Below are 15,713 nucleotides of genomic sequence, written 5' to 3'. Positions count from 1 at the left end.
GAGAATCCCAGGGACGGAGGAGCCTGGTGGGCTGCCGTCTATGGGGTCCCACAGAGTCGTACACGACTGATGCGACTTAGCAGCAGCAGCAGCAGCAGAGAGACTTAATTTATCCTCTGCCTATTATGTATCAATTTTAGAGACAAAAACAGAAGCCTTCATGGCATAGGGGAAACACCAGCTTTAAGAGCATGGGCTTGAGTCCTGCAGACTGACCTGAATTCAGGCTCTGCCTGAATTATAAGATGTGTAACTTTGGCCAAGTTATCACAATTCTAAGCCTGTAAAATCTCAGAGATAATGCATTTACCAAACAGGAACTGATGTAAAAAGACAGAGATAATGCAATGTTTCCCAAAATATTGCACTTCTGTTAGGAAAATGTTTTTGGATACCAAGTAGCTTTATTTACTTAAGTAAATACTCTGAAATAACTATTGCATCAAGGTCTTTATTTTTCTAACATTATTGCTGAAAACAAAATTAAGTTTTAGCAAGGAGATCAAACCAGTCAATCCTAAAGGAAATCAACCCTGAATATTCACTGGAAGGACTGATGCTGAAGTGAAGCTCCAATACTTTGGCCACCTGATGTGAAGAGTCGACTTATTGGAAAAGACCTTGATGCTGGGAAAGATTGAGGGCAGGAGAAGAAGAGGACAACAGAGGATGAGATGGTTGGATGGCATTACCGACTCAATAGACACGAGTTTGAGCAAGCTCCAGGATATAATGAAGGACAGGGAAGCCTGGCGTGTTGCAGTTCATGGGGTCAAAAAGAGTCAGACACAATTTAGTGACTGAACAACAACTCAACTTATCTGACTGATCTTTTAAAAAATCTTTTGTAAAGCTGTCACAATGAACTTTCTCCCTGCACTATTTTCTCCCTGCAAAGTCTCCCTGAATTTTGCAAGACCTCATTTCTCCAGAAGGTCTTGCCCAGTTAAGCTGTCCCCACAAACACTGCTTTATGTTTTATGGTAAGTCACAGAAATTTAGAATAAAAAAGTCACTTGCAGCCCTTCTACACTTGATAATAGTCTTCTGGCTTGAAATGCCAATGCCATCCCTATCCACCTACCCAGATGTCCCTTCCATCTCTGGCTCCTCCAGTCCAGAGGGAGGTCTCCTTTGTCTCAGCTTTGATAGGAAGTGATAAATCAGTTAACCAGGCTGGGACCTATGATGTGATGCAGAGCAAGATACTCTGCAGAATCTATAAAAGAGTGGGATAGATTAGATTATTCTCCATATTTCCTCCAGAGTTTACATTCTGAGATCTTATCATGTGCTTACTTACTTGTGATCGCCTTTAATTTCTCAATTTATAATGTATTAGGTATTGCCTTTTAAAAAATCTTTCTACATCCATAAGTAATCCCTTCAGTACCTAAAACACAACATATTCAGAACATTTGGGAACTGAGAATCACAGCATTTGGGGAGATCCTAGATAAATTGCTTCACCTTTCTAAGCCTCAGTTTCCTAATTTGTAATAAAACAATGCACAGAAGATGAAATGCAAATGTGACATAGTCATACACACACAATTTGACAATGGTAAAGATCTACACCAAAGGTACTATCCTTTATCCTCATCTCCAACTCGATTCTTCCTAACATCCTTGCCAAGCTCCTGTTCTCTCAGAAAATAAATCTATCTTCTCTTCAGTTCTGCACCACCTAGTTGAGGCCCCATTAACCCTGGTTTGCAGTATAAACATTGTTCCTCACTGGTCTATCCATTCCCAGTCCCTATCTCTCCCAGAGTCTACGTAAACTGTCCAGACCTGTACCTCTCAAAACCCTCCAATGACTTCCAACCAACTTTCTAATCAACTGACCGGCCTTTGCAGTGTCAACTTCCACTACATCCCATCCCACAGAGACACATAGGATAAAAGTACAACCTCCCAATTTCTTCCTCTGTTAACACTGACTGCTGCTGCTGCTGCTGCTAAGTCGCTTCAGTCGTGTCCGACTCTGTGCGACCCCACAGACGGCAGCCCACCAGGCTCCGCCGTCCCTGGGATTCTCCAGGCAAGAGTACTGGAGTGGGGTGCCATTGCCTTCTCCGTAACACTGACTACTCATTATCAAGTGTCCTCTTAAACACGAGCAATACCCTACTGCCAAACAAACATGACTCTCTTGTCTCTGAAATGCCACATTATTATATTCCTGTCTTATGGACAGCACATATATCAATATAATAAGTCACACACATGCCTATCATTGTCCTCTGTAATTGATAAAAGGAGTAGAGGCTGAATTCCAACTCCAGGGGACCAAGACAGACTTTTGACATTTGTTGAAAAAGTTTTTTTTTAATGAGAGGTAAACAAGGAAACCTTTTCTTTCCTTTCGATTTTAGAAGTCACAACAGTCTGTCATAAGGCAACATGTGCTCTTCACCTTTAAGACAGTGGTCAATCCAGACCTGCCACCCAAACTGATTTAGCTCAAAGCTTACCCTTCCTCTGATAAGCACATAAGGACTGATGAATAAATTCTATAATTTCACTCAATAATAACTCATCTGTCCTTCTCAGACATTCCTGGAAATCAAGATCAGGGTGAATTTGTGGCAATCCAGTGGATTACATGAATGGGAGGACCCCTTCAAACTCCTCTGCCTCTCACAAATATTCCTTCCTCAATGTCAAAGATTTTCATTGATTTACTCAACAAACATTTGACATCTACCATATGCCACAAAGTCAAAGACACCAGGGGAAACAAAAACAGTATGACAAAAAAAAAAAAGACAAAGCCCCTGCTTTAAAGGAGCTTACAATGAAATCTGGAATGCTGGTGGGTACAAACTCAATAGTGTTAACTGATGCTTTAGTAATTCTGCACAAGGGAGTGGTCAATAGTGAGAAGCCAGCAACAGAGATTTAACAGAGGAGACATATTTCAAAAGTGAAATCACCATCAGAGGCAAGGAGAGGTGCAACGTGGCCCATCAAAGCCTTACTGGTTCCCAGGCCAGCAACACCTTCATCATCCGGGGGCTTGTTAAAAATACGGAATCTCAGTCTCCTGCCTATCTATACCTACAAAACCAGAATCCACATTTTCACAAGACCCCCAGAGAATTCCTGCGCTCATTATAGTTTCAGAAGCCCTGCTGTCAAGGACTCTGAAGCAGAGTCTGGATGCCATGGGAATGAACTCACAAGAAGGGCAGCTCCACAGTCATCCCCAGATCACGAAGCACATTACCCTGGAACCACCACCAGGGAGCCACTGCCATGTCCTAGTCTAAGCAGGACAATGACATGATCAAATTATCAGGGGAACTACAGAACAATGTGGGGAGAAGGCGGGGAATTATTCTAAATGAAGCAGATCTAATAGATCATCATCATTTCTGCAATCAATACATGGGGGTAGAGGTGGGAACAGGGAGATGTCAAGGAAATGTGAATGAAAAATCTTTTAGAAAACTGATAGAAATAGCCAAGTTCACTAAAACAGGAAATACAAGAGGAACAGATACAATAGGAAAGAGGAATCCAGTTTGATATATTTTTTTTAATTTTCTAAATTGAAGTATAGTTGACTTACAAGGGTGTATTAGTTTCTGGTGTACAGTAAAGTGATGAATCCAGTTTGAGATGTATGGGTTTGAAGCACGTATAGTTCAACCCGTGGAGGTACCTAGTGGCAGTCCATACCCAGGAGAGGAACTGTTACCATCATCAGGTAGGGAAGTATGGCCTGATGTCCTGAAAGTGGAAGAAGTCACCCAAGGGAATGAAAAAAAAATAAGAAAAGCAAAGGACTAAGGACAAATCCCTCCATTCCCCAATGCTCCCCCTCCCTACTCCCTGCCCCCGCAAGGCATCAGCATTTAACAGATGAACAGAGGAAAAAGGATGTGGCAAAGGAAGTGAGAAAAAATTTAAAGAGGAAAAAAAAAAAATCAAGGAAGAGAGGTGTCATCAATTTTTATCAAAAAAAGAGGGGCGGGGTTTCAATAAGGGGAAAATGGGAGACTAATGCCAGAGGTCGAGGCCTTAGAGAGGATTTGGTTATTAAGAAGTCCCTTTGAAAAATTAGATGAAATAACCTTACATCTCACATATATCTAATTTCAAAAGATATATACACTCACGTATCTCAATGGCTCTTTGTGGGTGATAGAATTAAGGGTGATATTTAATTTACTGCCTCCCCCTACCCTATATTTTGCAACTGTTCCTCAAGGCACATAAATTCCAAAATTTAAAAACACATAATAAAGTTAAATAAAGCGATGATAGCTTTTCCTAGTGGTGCGACTACAGTGAGTCAAAGAGTGAATTCGAAGTTAGCAAATGAAAGAGACAGGAGTACAGACAGGAGGGAGAGACTGGGAAGCATGTGAGGTTAAGTCTAGTTTCGGGAAAGGTTTTGTTTTTCAGGTAGGAAAAAGGTAGGCATGCTTACAGGCTGTGGGTAGGAAACTGTATAGAAGTATTCTAAGTCCAAGAGAACAAGAAAACAAATACTTCTTTACTGGCTTGCTAGGAGCTGAGCACAAAGTGGTGAACAAGACCGAGTTCTGCTCTTATGCAACTCACTTCCTACTAAGGAAGTAAACAGCAAGCAAATAAGATCAGACAAGTGAGACACGCTGTGATAAACTAAAATAGTCATTTTTTAGACTGAGTGTTGAGTCTTCTCTTAAAGTTGAGTCCTGAATGGGAAGAAATGAGTTTTACAAAGAAGGGGGAAAAGGCCTTGTTACCTCTACAAACAATGAACTGAGGATCAAAAAAGGTTGGTAAAGGAATTCCCTGGTAGTCCAGTGGTTGAACTCCCGCTTACACTGACAGGGTCTGGATTCTGGATTTTTTTTTTTTTTAACGGTAAGGTAATGCAGCAAGGAAATGGAATCCAGGTCTGACAAAGGCCCAGACCAACACCGTTGCTACTAGATTGTGTTCTTTCTATTGTTTTCCTCAACTACAACAGTGAAGATGAACTGTAACATCCACCATCCTCTGGTTCTCAAGAGTATGTTAAGGACTAGAAAAATGTAAATAAGAGTCACAACTTTCTCAAAAGTACCTCCTTGAAAGCCAGGAGATGTAGTTCTGCGAAAGCAGGCACAACTTTTAAAGGTTAACTGTTCAGGCCTAATGAGAAAATCCAGGTAGGCTCCAGTTAGAAGTGGACTATATTTCAAAGATGTGTAAGAAATCATAAACCATTTCCTCCATACAATTCTACACATAGAGTTGGTTTCCAACCTGATTCACAAAGATCCATGCAATCACAGGAAACCGAGGCCTGTAAATGTTAACTTGTCCAGTGGCATAATACAGAGGAGCCTGCAGTCCAGCCCTGGCCTATTCCAGATCCTCAGCTCTTAGTCCTTATGCTGTCTCCCAAAGTACCTTTATTTATATGAACACTAGTCTTTCAAAATCAGTTTGGCTTCAATTGTAAAACCTCAGTGCCCATCTACCCTTCTCAGGTGATTAGAATAGTACTCATATTAACACTTCCATCAAGCTTCCATATCCTCTCCTTGGCAAAGTCTATACCAAACTAACCTTCAGACAAACCTCAATCCATGAGGGTATTTATTCACAAATTTGACACCCACTGAGAACTCTACTTGCCTTTGCACCCCCATTTCCCACGGAGTGACTAGAACGTGTCCGCCCATTTGTTCACTGACACGGAGCCTACCGTGAGAACTCCCAACCTACCTCACATCCTCGTAAACACTGAGGTGAACACCACTCAAAACACAGGCAAAACCCCTAAGGGGTCATAATTAAACTTCTACCTTTAAGCTATCCCTAGCTTACCCAGAATTCCCAACCTATCCTCCCTCCCAAAAACACAGCTCTCGAAACGTAAGTCCTAGCTGGTTACTGAGCGAACAGCAATACGGCTTGCACGTGGGACAGCACCCAACCTAGTCAATGATGAAGTAAGTAATACCTGACCCCCCAGCAGTAGCCTTCAAAGCCCCCCTCAGCTTCCTAGGCTGTCCGTAGCCCGAGAGCAAACAAACTTGAGTCCGAGGCGGCGAAGGTTAGGACCCATGCCGGAAGCATGCCCTGCCCGTGACCTTCTGAAGGCGATCAAGCCCGCCACCCAAAACCCGCCCCTCCGGGCTGGGGAGTGTGGTCGGAGGCCCGGGGACGCCAGGCCCAGGAGCCGGGAGAAGGGTGTGGAGAGAGTACAGGTAGGACCCGGCCCTCGCCCCCGGCCACGACCCGGGGGGACAGCCGAGCTGCATGCGGTTAGGCTGGAGGAAGCGGCCGGGGACTCACCCGGCAACAGGCCTGGCTCGAGCGGCGCGCAGACAGAGGGCAGCGTGAGGCCGACCCGGGCCTCCCGAGAGGAGGCGCAGGGAGAGCGGGAGGTACGGGGCCGCTGCGGCGCGGAGGAGCCAGCGGGCCGGTCTCAGCAGAGCTGCCATGGCTCGGTCGTCCCCAAAGTAGGATGCACGCTGAGCAAGAAGGGCAGGAGGGGCACGTGACCGCTAGGTCGCCCGGCGCGGAAGAGACCAAAGACTGGGCGCGCTAGACGTAGGGGGAGGCATCTGTTGTCATAAATCAGGAGATGGAAAACCTCGCTTCTACCAGGACATACGGTCCCCATGAGATATTTAGATAATAAAATAGCTTGATTTATAGTTTTAGGAGGCGTATCTTTCGGTTCTCTTTCCCTCATGTCGGCATGTTCAATCCGTCCACCCCTAAACTTTTCAGTTGGTAGAGTCGGAAAAGGTCGACTCCGCCCAGGTTAGCGCAAGGGCTTGCGGCTGGGCCAACTAGCCAGAAACCCCGGGAATGCTCCGGAAGGGCCGATTATGAAGATCCAGGAGTGTGGGGCAATTCTCCGCACGCTGCGGATTTTGCGGCCGTCTGTTACGGCTCCAAGCACAGGTTGCCGCGCCTACCGAAAGGAACGTTCTATTCTCTCCAAGTGTGAGACAGGAAAACGTTAAGGACCTTTGCACTGTGCTGGAAGTGAACGCATTCTATTCCCCAACTCCCACCCCGCCCCTTCCTTCAGTAAATGTATTAGCATCGGAGATAAGATCACAGTATAATTGAGTCTTGGAAGGAAAAAAAAAAGATCCTGCGCCAAATATGGGGATAGAAGAGTCCCCCAGCCTTACGACCTTGAAGGGTCCACTGCGCACATAAATCAACTTAAAGATATTTTGCGTATTGTATATGTAAACTTTCGTTACAAGTTTCTAAGTTACCCGAAGGTTTCCACTCAAACAACTCTTTTAAAACAGTACCATGCTATCATGCCATCTCAGTTTGTAAAAACACTTAGGTGATAGTCAAGTTATGTATTTTCCAACACAATTCGGAATAGCTTTCTCAGCAAAGTTTTGCCCTTTTCAGTATCTGTTGGAGAAATAGGAATATTTGGGAAGCCAAGAACTAGCTTCAGGTGTAACCAGCTCTCCAACTCCCTCTTCACCTAGCTGCGTTCTAAGCATCCCCAACTGAAAGCTCAGAAATTTTCTCCGGAAGCCCTCGAGGGTCATTGCCCGTCAGCACACGAGCTCCTTGCAAGCAGAAATGTGTGACCTTTTCCAGTAGTGGAAGCGCCTACCCAATATGAAGTATTAATCACTGAATAAATGTGTTTGGAGGTTTTCTAGCTCATTTCTCCTTTGAGAGGTGAGAACAAGAAGATCCAAAAAATAAAAAGTTAAATGATTTACTCGGGGTTATACTACATCCTGGAATGTGAGGTCAAGTGGGCCTTAGGAAGCATCACTCACTATGAATAAAGCTAGTGGAGGTGATGGAATGCCAGTTGAGCTATTTCAAATCCTAAAAGATGAGGCTGTGAGAGTGCTGAACTCAATATGCCAACAAATTTGGAAAACTCAGCAGTGGCCATGGGACTGGAAAAAGTCAGTTTTCATTCCAATCCCAAAGAAAGGCAATGCCAAAGAATGCTCAAACTACCGCACGATTGCACTCATCTCACACGCTAGAAAAAGTGATGCTCAAAATTCTCCAAGCCAGGCTTCAGCAATACGTGAACTGTGAACTTCCAGATGTTCAAGCTGGTTTTAGAAAAGGCAGAGGAACCAGAGATCAAATTGCCAATATCCGCTGGATCATCGAAAAAGCAAGAGAGTTCCATTTGGAGAAGGAAACGGCAACCCACTCCAGTATTCCTGCCTGGGAAATCCTATGGACAGAGGAGCCTAGCAGGCCTCAGTCCATGGTTGCAAAAGAGTTTGACACAATTTAGCGACTACACGACACAACATAGACGCCCTAAATCCCAAATACTTCTTTAGCCATCCTTTGCATTGAGAGTATTTCAGCAAAAAGGGTTTGCACAACACTTAATCAGTAACCCTTAACCCCAAGAAGCAAGGGGCAGTAGAAAATTGAATTAGAGTGGGTAGGTGATAAAAGAGTTGCCTTAAAGATGTCAGCAATATGTGAAATGGGTGGACCTGAGGAGTGGAGAGGTTCTTCTGTCTCTAGCTGACAGATTTCTTGTCTAGTGTTGACAGCTGTGGGATAGGCTGTGGTGTCCAGGGTTTGGCAGTTGGTGATGACCTCACTGAACTGACTTCTGGTGTGGCTTTGGCTATTAAACTTCATAGCCCGGTTCTTTGCTCCGGCAGTCTACAAACTTCAAATGTTCTTAAAAACGGACCCCCCAAAATTCTCTGCTTGTCATCTGGCATTTTTTGTTTACAGTCAAAAGTCTTGACAAATACTTCCTGTCATTCGTGATGCCTAATTGGTAGCCATCTCTCTAGTCATATTCCTAATCTTCACTTACGCAGTGAAAGTGAATGTCTTAAGAGGTAAATAAGATCACATCATCCCTTTGCTTTAAAATCCTTCATTGATTCTTGCATTTAGATATAAATCCAAACTTTTTAGTGACCCTCAAAGACCTTCATTATGTAACCACACAACCCACTGGGTCTCTCCAACCACATCTCCCAGTTTTTCTTTTCCATACTAGAAGCAGGAGCTTCCTCAGCTTTAGTAAATTGGAATAGAAGCTCCAACAATAAGCTCATTGTGAAGAGAAAAAAGGAGGCAAGATGAAAACAAAACTTGGAACTAAGGATTATGTTACTTCTCAGACTTGGGACCAATTCCCCTAATTTTTATTTGGCTTATTGCATGCTTGACTTTTGTAATTATGATAGAATTTAAAGCTTGCTTTAAAATGTCAGCAGCTTAAAATTCTTTATTAAAAAATATTTTAAACTGCAAAAAAAAAAAAAAAAAAGCAAGAGAGTTCCAGAAAAACATCTATTTCTGCTTTATTGACTATGCCAAAGCCTTTGACTGTAGCTAACAATAAACTGTGGAAAATTCTGAAAGAGATAGGAATACCAGACCACTTGACCTGCCTTTTGAGAAATCTGTATGCAGGTCAGGAAGCAACGGTTAGAACTGGACATGGAACAACAGACTGGTTCCAAATAGGAAAAGGAGTATGTCAAGGCTGTGTATTGTCACCCTGCTTATTTAACTTATATGCAGAGTACATCATGAGAAATGCTGGGCTGAATGAAGCACAAGCTGGAATCAAGCTTGCCGGGAGAAATATCAATAACCTCAGATATGCAGATGATACCACCCTTGTGGCAGAAAGCAAAGAAGAACTAAAGAGCCTCCTGATGAAAGTTAAAGAGGAAAGTAAAAAAGTTGGCTTTAAGCTCAACATTCAGAAAACTAAGATCACGGCATCTGGTCCCATCACTTCATGGCAAATAGATGAGGAAACAGTGGAAACAGTAGCTGACTTTATTTTTCTGGGCTCCAAAATCACTGCAGATGGTGATTGCAGCCATGAAATTAAAAGACGCTTACTCCTTGGAAGGAAAGCTATGACCAACCTAGATAGCATATTAAAAAGCAGAGACATTACTTTGTCAACAAAGGTCCGTCTAGTCAAGGCTATGGTTTTTCCAGTAGTCATGTATGGATGTGAGAGCTGGACTATAAAGAAAGCTGAGCGCCGAAGAACTGATGCTTTTGAACTGTGGTGTTGGAGAAGACTCTTGCGAGTCCCTTTGACTGCAGGGAGATCCAACTAGTCCGTCCTAGAGGAAATCAGTCCTAGGTGTTCATTGGAGGGACTGATGTTGAAGCTGAAACTCCAATACTTTGGCCACTTGATGCGAAGAGCTGATTCATTGGAAAAGACCCTGATGCTGGGAAAGATTGAGAGCAGGAGGAGAAGGGGATGACAGAGGATGAGATGTCTGGATGGCATCACCGACTCAATGGACATGAGTTTGGGTAAACTCCAGGAGTTGGTGATGGCCAGGGAGGCCTGGCGTGCTACAGTCCATGGGATCGCAAAGAGTCAGACACGACTGAGCGACTGAACTGAACTGATACTACTAGGCATTAGTATATGATTTATTTACTCACTCATTGAACACATATTCAGTGCCAGGCCTATTTGAGATGCGGATATAGCAGAGAACAAAAGAGACCAAGTTTGGACTTTGATTTGATTCGCTCCAAAGTTTAGTTTTGGAAGACAGAGGAAAACTGTGATGTGAAATAAATATGGGTAAAGGAATTAAGGGTGGTATGCTTAACCCCCTCAGAGAACAGTGAGGATGGTGAGGATAAGAAGAAAGAGTGAAGAGGTAGTGGAGGGGATGGTGGGCTTGAGGATCTGAGAGGCAGCTAGGGCCCTGATCATGCAGAATGTTGTAAGTGGCTATAAGGACTTTGATTTTTATTCAGAATGAGGTGGGAAACCTTGGAAAGTTTAGTGTGTTGTTGTGATATGAATCCATTTGTATTTTTAAAGGATCACACACATTGCTGTTTGAAAAGGTGATTTTACGGGAATAAGGATAAATGAAAGTAGGGAGACCAGTGAGGAAGCTCTTGCAATAATACAGAGTAGAGATGGTAGTGGCTTGCACTAGGGGGTTGGCAGGTGAGATAATAAGAGTCAAATTCTCAGTTTATTTAAATAATGGAACCAAGAGGATTTACTGATGGATTGACTGTGGGATGTAAGTCAAAAATGACTCCAATATTTTTGGCCTGAGTAATTAGAAAGATGGAGATGACACTGATTAAGAAGGAGAGGACTGAGGGAAAAGCAGATTTAAAAGTTGAAATCAGAGTTGAAGTAAGTCAGAAAGAGAAAAACAAATACTGTATATTAACACGTATATATGGATTTGGAAAGATGGTACCAACAATCCTTCCTGCAGGGCTGCAAAGGAGACACAGATGTAAAGAACAGACTTTTAGACTCGCAGGAGAAGGCGAAGGTGGGATGATTTGAGAGAACAACACTGAAACATGTACATTACCCTATGTAAAATAGATGAGCAGTGCAAGTTTGATGCATGAAGCAGGGCACCCAAAGCCATGCTCTGGGACAACCCAGAGGGATAGGGTGGGGAGGGAGATGGGAGGGGGGTTCAGGATGGGGGGAACACATGTATACCTGTGACCAATTCATGTTGATGTATGGCAAAACCATCACAATATTGTAAAGTAATTATTCTCCAATCAAATTAATTTTTTTTAAATATTAAAATCAAAAGTAATTTTCTTGAGGTGCCTGTTAGACATCTAAATGTCAAGTTTGAGTAGGGGTTTGGCTGTTTGACATACAAGTCTGGAGTTCAGAGCTAGAGATACACTTGGAGTCTAAAGTCTATATCTAATATTTGAAGCCATAGAAACGGATGAAGGCACCTCAGAAGAAAATATGGATAGATGAAAGATGCAGTCAAAGGACTGAGACTTGTGACATTTCAGTATTTAGAGAATGCAAAGATGAAAATCCACCACAGGAGACTGAGAGAGAATAGCCAGAGAAGTAGAAGAAGAACTGAGTGATGAGTTTACAAATAACAGAGAGAAGTCTTCCAATCATGGGAATTATCAGCCATGTAAAATGTGGCTGTTCTGGTAAAATGAGCACTCATCATTGACCATCAGTTCAGTTCAGTTCAGTTGCTCAGTCGTGTCCAACTCTTTGCGACCCCATGAATCGCAGCATGCCAGGCCTCCCTGTCCATCACCAACCCCCGGAGTTCACCCAAACTCATGTCCATTGAGTCGATGATGCCATTGAGACATCTCATCCTCTGTCATCCCCTTCTCTTCCTGCCCCCAATCCTTCCCAGCATCAGAGTCTTTTCCAATGAGTCAACTCTTCGCATGAGGTGGCCAAAGTACCGGAATTTCAGCTTCAACATCAGTCCCTCCAATGAACACCCAGGACTGATCTCCTTTAGGATGGACTGGTTGGATCTCCTTGCAGTCCAAGGGACTCTCAAGAGTCTTCTCCAACACCACAGTTCAAAACCATCAATCCTTCGGCGCTCAGCTTTCTTTATAGTCCAGCTCTCACATCCATTCGTGACTACTGGAGAAACCATAGCCTTGACTAGATGGACCTTTGTTGACAGAGTAATGTCTCTGCTCTTTAATATGCTGTCAAGGTTGGTCATAACTTTCCTTCTAAAGAGTAAGCGACCATAGGATTTCTCAAATCAGAGGTCCATGATGATGTTTAGAAGAGCTATTTTTGTAACTTGTTGAGTCAGATGATTGTATGAAGTGAGTTTTAGAATGCATGAAGGATGGGGAAGTGAAGATTTAAATTAAATTTTAAATTAAAGATGTTAAGATTTTAAATTAAAAATTTTAAAATTAAGTTTCATAGTAAGTAACCACATTCAAGTACTCAATAGTCACATAATAGCTATCATTTTCATCATCATAGAAAATTCTACTGGACAGTGCTCCAGTAAGGTGTGAAAAATTGATAATGTATAAGGGGGAGAAAGAGTACTTTGAATGAATATGCAAGATGAGATGGAATCCAATACAAAAGTGAAGGGATCTACTTTAGGTAAGAATCCAGACAAAATCCAGCCATTGTCACAGAAGGAAAGACAAGGCATATGGCTGCAGAATCAGGAAGGCTGGTAGAGGTAGTGGTGAAAATAAATGGATATTCTCTTCTACTTGCTTTTATCTCTAAAACCCTTAGTCCTCAACCAGCATTCTCTCTATTCTTGTGTGAGTCGTCCTCTTAAAGTATGAGGCAATACTGATGAAATTTGTCTAGGCATTCACTTATTCAATCATGAATGTATCCACTGTTTAATAAATACCTAAGTTCTGTGAGGCAGCAAGTTAAGTGCTAGAAAATATAGGATGGGCAAAAGCAGGCATGGTCCCTACAGTTATGGAGGTTACATTCTAAGAGGCAAGACAGGTATTAATCAAATAATCACACTCAAGAAGTTACACACTGAAATGGGTTCTGAAGAAAGAAACATGTTTCCTTGAGAGAATATGCCATATTTGGGAATTTTAAAAGTTTCCTTTAAAAAGGATCTTTAACTGGAGATCTGAAGCATGAATAGTTGTTAATGCACGCAAGATACGTGCACACATGTTGTGTGTGTAAGTGAGAATGAGTGATTTTTCCTTGTTTACCAGTTCAGACTTCCCAAGTTGTTCTCAGATTTCTTTAGTCTCTAGAAGCTATGGAAGAGAAGTCCAGGTGGATCATCCTTGTTTTCTCCCTTAGCTTATTCTGAACTATGAAATGCATTCAACTGTTAGTTAGAGGATGAGATGATTTGAGAGAGTAGCATTGAAACAAATACATTACCGTATAGAAAATAGATGGCCAGTGGAAATTTTGCTGTATGATGCAGCAAACCCAAAGCCTCTGGTGCTTTGTGATAACCTAGAGGGGTGGGATGGGGTGGGAGATGAGATGGAGGTCCCAAAGGGAGGGGACATATATGAGCAGCCAATTCATGTTGATGTATGGTAGAAATCATCACAGTATTGTAATTATCCTCTAATTAAAAATAAAATTTAAGGAAAAAAGAAAATTAGGGGTCTCCATCCCCAGTTAGTAGAATTGCCTCAGAACAGAATCTTAACAGTTTGAAAAATTACTTAACTGTTTGGGGTTTTTTGTGTGTAAAAAAAAAAAAAGTGTGAAACTGGTGATATCTACCCTTTCCTCCCAAGATTTTTTGGGAATATTAGAACTTGCATAGGAAACTGCGAAAAATTATTGTTGCTGTTCATAATCAAGTCTAAAGTTCATGAATTTGGGTTCTTCTCCAGTTTCTCCTTGGGGTCCAGTTTTTGACACCAACATCTTTACTCCCTAATAATCTATAGCCATTGTCCCAAATTCCGATCTCAGTTTAGTCAGTTGTTAAATGCTCAGTGCAACCAGATTACGGGGCAATTTACATCTCAGGGCAAAGAAAGTATCTGTCCTACACTTGATGAGCTTAATTTATAGGAGATGATAAAACACATACTGTATATAGGTAACCACCACACTAGGCAGTGTGGTGAGTAGAATGAAGAAGAGGCAAGCCAAATGACAGCCAGGCAGGAGAACAGAAGAAGGATTCACAGTGGGAATGACATTTCAACCCTTGGAGCCTGGGGAGGATGTGAGGTAGTAGACATGTGGCGAGAGGACTTCTAGGCAGGGGAAAAAGCAAAAACAAAGAGCTCTCCTTTCTGTACACACATCCCTCCTTAAACTGCAGAGAATGTTTTTGGACACAGAAGTCTGCCCAGAGCCTGCTGAATAAAGGAGAGGATCACTAAACCAACAGTGTTTATGCTTCTGTGGCTAGGATCAATGATAAGAAAATTCATTTTGTAAATGACCCAAATACATACATAACCAAAAAATTTCATAAAATAATAACTAACCTTGCTACATGTGATGCTGTTAGATACCTACTAATCTATTTTCTTCTGTTTCATTTTTTAAATTTTGTTGTTTTTTGATGTGGGCCATTTTTAGTCTTTTTTGAATCTGTTTCTGTATTGCTTCTGTTTTATGGTTTGGTTTTTTGGCCGTGAGGCATGTGGGATCTTAGCTCCTTGAGGAGGGATCAGCCCACCCCTCCTACATTGGAAGGCAAAGTCTTAACCACTGGCCACCAGGGAATCCCTCTATTTTATTTTTTTAAATGATGATTGATCCTAATTCAAACTAGCTATAAGAAGACATTTTTCAGACACTTGAGGCATAGTGCGTAATTCAAGAATTGTTGCTTTTTTAGTGTAGTAATGGACTCTGTTTTTACGTAAGAAAATATTTATATATTTTTCAAAGATAACATGCTGGCATGTGTGCATGCACATTAAGTCGCTTCAGTCATGTCTGACTCTGCCACCCCATGTACTGTAGCCCACCAGGCTCCTCTGTCCACAGGATTCTCCAGGCAAGAATACTGGAGTGGGTTGCCATGCTCTCCTCCAGGGGACCTTCCCAACCCAAGGATTGAACCCATGTCTCCTGGGTCTCCTACATTGGCAGACGGCTGCTTTACTACTAGCGCCACCTGGGAAGCCACATGCTGGCGTTCAGTTCAGTTCAGTCACTCAGTTGTGTCCGACTCTTTGCGACCCCATTGTATGTAGAAGTAAATTAACATTCTGTTTGGAATTTTCTCGAAAATACCTCCCAAGGAGTAAAAGTTGGAACAACAGGACATAAGAAGCAGGTATGAACATCTTGCTATTGTTAAATCTGGGTGATGGGTGTATGGGAGTTCATTTTACTATTCTCTCTCCTTTGTAGATGGTATTGTGTTCATAAAGAAAAAGATCTTAATTCTGGTTATATTTTGATTTCACTATTCACCTGTATCATGACTTGGAGTTTGAAAAACACTGTACTCAATCATGTCAATATA

At 42.3% G+C, this 15,713-nt stretch overlaps 1 protein-coding gene and 1 long non-coding RNA gene across 9 annotated transcripts in view; one reads left to right on the top strand and one right to left on the bottom strand.

Moving 5' to 3' along the window:
• The window catches only part of LRPPRC (leucine rich pentatricopeptide repeat containing), a 103,725-nt gene extending 96,236 nt beyond the window's left edge, over positions 1-7,489 (bottom strand). For 3 of the 8 annotated variants that reach the window (XM_081591956.1, XM_081591955.1, XM_081591949.1), the window contains exon 1: positions 6,286-6,476. Coding sequence is in view for 1 of the 8 variants with exons in the window: in XM_081591949.1 (XP_081448075.1) it covers positions 6,286-6,434 (149 nt within the window). In the remaining 7 variants the exon portion in view is untranslated. Of the gene's footprint in view, positions 1-1,084; positions 1,220-1,303; positions 1,394-5,950; positions 6,477-7,268 lie in introns of those variants that run through there. The other 5 variants (XM_081591953.1, XM_081591954.1, XM_081591951.1 and 2 more) reach the window with 5 other exon arrangements.
• LOC145546078 (uncharacterized) overlaps positions 5,899-15,713 on the top strand; it is a 55,845-nt gene continuing 46,030 nt past the window's right edge. Inside the window, exon 1 of the long non-coding RNA XR_014082468.1 lies at positions 5,899-5,939. This is a non-coding gene — a long non-coding RNA (uncharacterized LOC145546078). The remainder of the gene's footprint in view (positions 5,940-15,713) is intronic.

The sequence above is a fragment of the Giraffa tippelskirchi genome, chromosome 4, assembly GCF_054371585.1.
Source record: "Giraffa tippelskirchi isolate mGirTip1 chromosome 4, T2T-mGirTip1v1.2.pri, whole genome shotgun sequence".
Lineage (NCBI taxonomy): Eukaryota > Metazoa > Chordata > Mammalia > Artiodactyla > Giraffidae > Giraffa > Giraffa tippelskirchi.
The sequence above is the reverse complement of the archived record's forward strand: the minus strand, read 5'-3'. Positions and strand labels throughout refer to the sequence as shown.